Source organism: Cyprinodon tularosa, unplaced genomic scaffold (genome assembly GCF_016077235.1).
Source record: "Cyprinodon tularosa strain WSP-4 unplaced genomic scaffold, ASM1607723v1 ctg529, whole genome shotgun sequence".
Classification (NCBI taxonomy): domain Eukaryota; kingdom Metazoa; phylum Chordata; class Actinopteri; order Cyprinodontiformes; family Cyprinodontidae; genus Cyprinodon; species Cyprinodon tularosa.
Window position 1 is genome coordinate 9,848 of NW_024039262.1, and position 6,495 is coordinate 16,342.

Genomic DNA, 6,495 nt, shown 5'->3' on the forward strand with positions numbered 1-6,495 from the left:
TATTCTGTATTATCTGCCCCCAGATCCCATTGGTGAGTCAGTGGAAAGCCAAACACACAACCTAACTCTTCCGAGTGGACTGTTAGGATTCAAAATGTTTGAAAGAACGACCACACATCAAGACTGTGTGCCAAACAGCAGCTGAGTGATTACTGTGGGTGTGACCATGCTTCAATCTGCACGCTTCTTTCTTGCTCCAGTAAACATCACATGTGCCAGAGAAACACTCAGCCGTTGCTCATTTCCACCTCTTTCATTCCATTTTTAGACTGACCACTTTTTGCTCAAAAAATCTTGATAAGCCAACTGTATGATATTATTCCATAAAACTGTTCCCTGCTTTGCTTCTATTCAATTCAAATCTGTTTATCATATAGCGCCAACTCAAGACACATTTCAACCAATTCAACCAGATCATAAAGTCAGATTGAGTTTTCTATCGTTTTCTCTTTTTTTTTAACAGTGTAATGTCTTGCAATGTGGCAATAAAAGTAATTGTCTTGATGCCAAAAAAACAACAACAGATTTATCACCATAGTGTTCCGCTTGATTTATGAATATAAATAGCTTTATTATAATTCATACAGGGAGTATTACAGATTATATAGACACTGCGATGTAAGTAGATCAGGAAAGGAAGCACCGAGCCAGAGCACCGAGGCGAGTTTTGACCCAAAACCCAGAGCAAAGTTGCCCAAGAGGGGCCAACCCAGACCCCCACCAAGAAAAGAGGAGAGACGGCCTCGAGAAAAACCCCCAGCCACCACAATGCCAAAGCCCCCAGGAGCCACAGGGACAAGCCAGCGGGCTCCACCGGCAGCCAGTTTTCTAAGGAAAAACAAGTTGATTGCATCGACTCATTATCTAAATCCCTCACACTAAGCATAGTTGAGGCGACAGTGGAGAGGAAAACTCTCTTTTAACAGGAAGAAGTCCGGTAGAACCAGACTCAGTGTGAGCGGCTATCTTCCAAGGCTCGCTGGAGTTCAAGGAGAGAGAAGCAGAGATAGAAAAGGCAAGTATAAAAGGCGGCCTCATCCAGGAAACACACAACCAGGCAGATGAGCTCTGAGCCAGCTCCCATGTCAGAGGATGAAAGAGAGCACATACAGATACTCATAGTGAGAGAAACAGGACAGCACTGATACACAGAGGCCCTTTCCACGAAGCGAGCTCAACATAGTGGGATTACTTCTAGTCTATCTAGTTGAACCAATCCACAAAAATGGTAAAAAGGATATCCGACACACTGGTCCAGCAGACGAGCTCCTTCAGTAGAGGACTCAGATGCACCACAGAGTGCCACAGAAAATCATTCCTACCTGTGGCCATCAATCTCTATAACGCCTCCCTCAATCTTTATCATCTTGTGTAGTTGGATGTGTGTATATATATATATATATATATATATATATATATATATATATATATATATATATATATATATATATATATATTTGTATCTCTGCTTCTGTCTCCTTGAACCCCAGTCGGCCTCAGCAGATGGCCGCTCACACTGAGCCTGGTTCTGCTGGAGGTTTCTTCCTGTCAAAAGGGAGTTTTTCCTCTCCACTGTCGCTACAAGCATGCTTAGTGTGAAGGATTGGCTTTGAGTCAATGAATCTATCTGGTTGTACTGTAAAGTAACTTGAGATGACGTGTGTTGTGGACTGGCGCTACATAAACTGAATAGAAATGAATAGATAAATAAAGTGAACTGAATCAATGCACCTTATTAAAAATAAATCACCTTTAGAACTACGTTTGGATCCTTTATTCTCCTGGACTGGAAATCTGTCTGGTCCAAATTACAGGAAGACACTTGACACGAGGTTCATCGGATCTAAACTGTAAACATAAAGCCGTCACAGTCTCCTGTGTTTTGTTTTTTATGCGGGATACAGATGCTTCCCTCCTCTGCAGCTGACGCAAAGATGCCCCCGCTGCTGATTGGTCCAAAGTTTTCAGCATCCTGCCTCTCTCTCTGAGGGAGGATGCTGAATAAAAAGCAGCTGTGATCAGAAAGCAGCCAAAGACTGAAGCACGTTCCAGGGATCAGCAGGAGAACCAGACCCAGAACCAGAACCAGAAGCATGGTGGCCGCCTGTCTGGAGTGCCTGGGGATGACGCTGTGCGTCGCGGGCTCGCTGCTGGTGATGATCGCCTGCGGGATGCCCACCTGGAAGGTGAACGCCTTCATCGAGAGCAACATCGTGGTGGCTCAGACTACGTGGGAGGGGCTGTGGATGTCCTGCGTGGTTCAGAGCACCGGACACATGCAGTGTAAGATCCACGACTCGGTGCTGGGCCTGGAGCAGGACCTGCAGATAGCGCGCGCGCTGACGGTGATCTCCGCGGTGCTGGGGGTGGTCGGGCTGGCCGTGACGGTGGCCGGGGCGCAGTGCACCAACTGCATCAAGGACGAGACCGTCAAGAAGAGGGTGGTCTACGCCGGAGGCATCATCTACGTCTTCAGCGGGCTCTTCGTGCTGGTTCCGGTCTGCTGGATCGCCAACAACATCATCGTGGGTTTCTACGACCCCAAAGTTCCTCCTGCGCAGAAGAGGGAGATCGGGGCGTCCATCTACATGGGCTGGGCCGCCGCCGGGCTGCTGCTGTCCGGGGGGGCCCTGCTGTGCTGCTCCTTCATCCAGGCGGCCCGGGGCTCCTTCCCCATCAAACAGGCTCCATCTAAAAGCATCAGCATCAGCGGGGACTTTGACAAGAAGCTCTACGTGTAAACCGAGCAGAGTACTTGATGTGGGGACTTTTAGTTTGGGCTGACAGCCCGTCCTGCTCCAGAGGATCCAACAAGTTTACAAGTTTAAACCTGTAAAATATGTGTTGCTGAAATGAATGTAGACCAGATACCTGCGTGGATCTATGGGCTGAAATCTGTGTGAACAGGTGAGCTGTGGGACTCATCTCCTCAGCAGGTTGTCATCAGAAGGACTTTTGGTATTTACATGTAGCTACAGAGGTTTCTACTCATTCTGACCTTTTGTACAGTTTTTTTTTCTAATAAAATATACAGTAAATTAAAAATAAATGTCCTTTTTTCTTTTTGGTAAAATAAGACTTGGTTCATATTTTCAGCAGGCCTAGGCCCCAGGATCCTGGGGGCCCCATAAGCATCTGTTTACATGTATGGTTAATACAACTATTCCTTATTTGTGCACATTAATTATGTTTTTGGTAAAAATCCTTTTGTTAAAATGCCATCATAATTCTTATAATATTGAGTGTGTCTCAGCCCCTCCTTCAGTGTCCACCATATTGGATCAGTCCATTTACTGCACATGTTCAGAAAGGTCCAAACAGACAGCAGCAAAACATTAGAAAACAAATGATGTAAAGAGCAGTGTAGTGAAATTAGAGCTTTGGTCGCTGTATTTAGCGACTTTTCAGACCCCTCTAGCATTTTCATTTCCTAAAAGCGCCTAGCGCCAAATCTAGCAACTTTTTTCTGCTACTGGAGACTTTGGCGACAACATCTAAAAGCAGCGAACTCTGCTCTCCAGAGCAAGTAGATTGGTAACCCCAATGGCGTAACGACACAACAATAGGCCCGTAAGAAACATTATCTGGGTGGGCCCCATATGAAGTACAACTATCTGGATTACCCCAAAATTAAAAACTTAAATAAATTTTTCTTTTAATATCTTTATTGTTGAATAGCTGCAGCATAGCTGTAGCTAATGGGGATCCTTTCAATAAAACTATAAAAACTATTGCGGTTTGAAACATATTATATGAATGTATGTTTTTACCAACCGTCTAATGAACTATACACAGTTTTTAACATAGTAATTAAAATTACCACTGTCTGCTTTGCTATTGGTGTCGTGTTTAAACGGCTCACCATCATGTTGAAATCTGGCATGTCTTGTGGAATAAATAAGGACCGGTCAGTAATACTAAAATCAGGTGGGTTCTAACAGGAATTTTTAGCACTATTACATCTAAAATCTGACATCCTAGTCCACAATTGTGAAGGGGGCCCACCAGGTGTCAGTGACGGGGCCCCTACGCATCCGCAGTCTCTGCTTACCAATCGGTCTCCGCCAGTCACGTGACATTTTTTGCTAAGACGCCATTTTTGGTGGAAAAGGCGTAATGTAAACAACCGCAGCATAGCTAAACGAAGGACTAAAGGATTGAGTTTGTTTCTCTGACTATATGGAAAAAAGTAAGCAGAATGCGAAATTACCGTACCGGTGTTGTGCCAAGGTAGTTATCCCTGCGAAAATTTGTATCCCCTTATCGTCATAAAAGATGCTTATAAGCCAAAAATGAAAAAGCTGGGGCCTTTTTTGCCTGATTTAGACAGGGGGAACAGATTATAGCAGGTGGCCTGCCATAATTTTGTTCCCCCGTTATAACTTTAAGAAATAAAGGTCAATCAACTCCAAAGTTTCAGGGGTTACTTGTCATCATAAAAGATGTATTTATAAGCCAAAAATGAAAAAGCTGGGACCTTTTTTGCCTGATTTAGACAGGGGGAACAGATTTTAGCAGGTGGCCTGCTATAATTTGTTCCCTTCTTGTAACTTTAAGAAATAAAGGTCAATCACATCCAAAGTTTCAGGAATAAATTGTCATCATAAAAGATGCTTATAAGCCAAAAATGAAAAAGCTGGGGCCTTTTTTGTCTGATTTAGACAGGGGGAACAGATTACAGCAGGTTGTTACGGCTGATGTTAGAACACAAACTGTTTATTAAGGATAGTACAACATACATAAATTGCACGTTACTATAAACACAAATATAGATTTAAGTACTAAATTTCAACCAGGAAAAAATTATTTTCCTTCTGCATATAGTCTTTAAGGATCACACGTGCACTCCATTTTCTATTTCATTTTTATTACAAGTATATGGTTTACAACAGTTTTCAACAGAGGCGTGCACAGACATTTTGGGGGGCAGGTGCTCAGGAGGGGGGGGAGGGCACTTTTTAGCGCACGTGTAACACTTAATTATAAAAAAAAAATAAACGCATGTTGAATGAAATTTGACTTTTATTTGTAACATTCTCTAAACGTGAGTTTTCAATGGAAAAAAGTCACATCACCAACAGAAAAGACTAAAGCATACTTCTTTCATCTGGCTCATCTCCCTGTTTTCCCTCACCCATCTGTTCTCCCTCATCCTGGTCTTTTTCTGTCTCTGTGTCTTCCCTGAACTCTTCCTCATCTCCTGTCCTGTTATATGTTGATTGTATAGAGCTTCCCTGCTGTGACTGGCTACAATATATTAATAATAACCATCATGACAATAATAATAATAATAATGATAATAATAATAATAATAATAATGATAATAATAATAATAATAATAATAATAATAATAATAATAGCTTTAACAAATATGCCACATTAGTTTAAATAATGGGCTATTAGGGCAACATGACTGGAAGTCTTGTCACGTGGATATGACTTATGGTAGCCTACAAAATAATAGCTATTTTAATACCTGCTGCACAAACCACTTAAAAATAAAATGTGAACAGCTTTTAAGATTTTTCAATATGATTAACCCTCCTTTCTTGGCATTGTGCTGCAATTACTAAATCAATATACAATTAAGACAATAAAGAGACCAAAATGTGTTAATTTATGTTGCCTAACAAAACCTATACAACAGAAAACGTTTGTCTTAACACATAGATTTGTACAGAAGAGGATTAGGGCCACTGAAAAAAAAAAAAGTTAACTGATTTTTAAATTTTATTTCAGTTTAACATGGGGAAAAAGTCAGAATTCTGACTTTTTTATTGTCAGAATGCTGAGATTAAAGTCAGAATACTGAGCAAAAAGTCAGAATTATGAGAAAAAAGTTAGAATTATGAGATTAAATTCAGCATTCTGACTTTTTTCCCATACTAAACTGAAATAAAATTTAAAAATCAGTTAACTTATTTTTTTTTTTTTCAGTGGCCCTAATCCTCTTCCGTAGATTTGCAATTGCAAACTCTACCAAAATTATTTGTAGCCTATGTGGTCGTCCTCACGTTATCTGTCATTGACTTGGGCTGCAGTGTAAAACTTTCAGAATCAGAATCAGGTTTATTGCCATTGTTAGTGAAGGAGTTCACAAACTAGGAATTTTTTATGGTACAATCGTGCAACATGAAACATATAATATGGAATAGGTAAATAAAATTATAAAAATATCTCAACACTGTGGGTATACGTCATGCAATAAAATAGACTAATGTATACACTTAAGATAAAAAATATGGATACAAAATATAAAAAGTAAAATAGCATCTTACAAGGAGACAACTAGTTTATCTGGTGACCAGTCGGCAAAATGCGTGTTTGGTGCTGCTGAATGAGACATTTTAATGCACAACAAAATGATTCTGCTTGATCTGTATATTACCTGGCTAATGGGGCACGGGAGAAGCAGCCTGTCAGCGACCGTTCCTGCTATCTGAAAACTGCTATGATGCTGCGCATCTGGCATGCCCTGCGGGCGACCGAGCGAGT

General features: G+C 41.2%; 1 protein-coding gene across 1 annotated transcript; it reads left to right on the top strand.

Moving 5' to 3' along the window:
- Window positions 1–2,009: 2,009 nt before the first annotated feature.
- cldn5b (claudin 5b) lies at window positions 2,010–3,045 on the top strand. Its single transcript, XM_038304214.1, has one exon. The coding sequence runs from the start codon at window positions 2,094–2,096 to the stop codon at window positions 2,739–2,741; it is 648 nt and encodes a 215-aa protein (XP_038160142.1). The 5' UTR covers window positions 2,010–2,093; the 3' UTR covers window positions 2,742–3,045.
- Window positions 3,046–6,495: the final 3,450 nt, after the last annotated feature.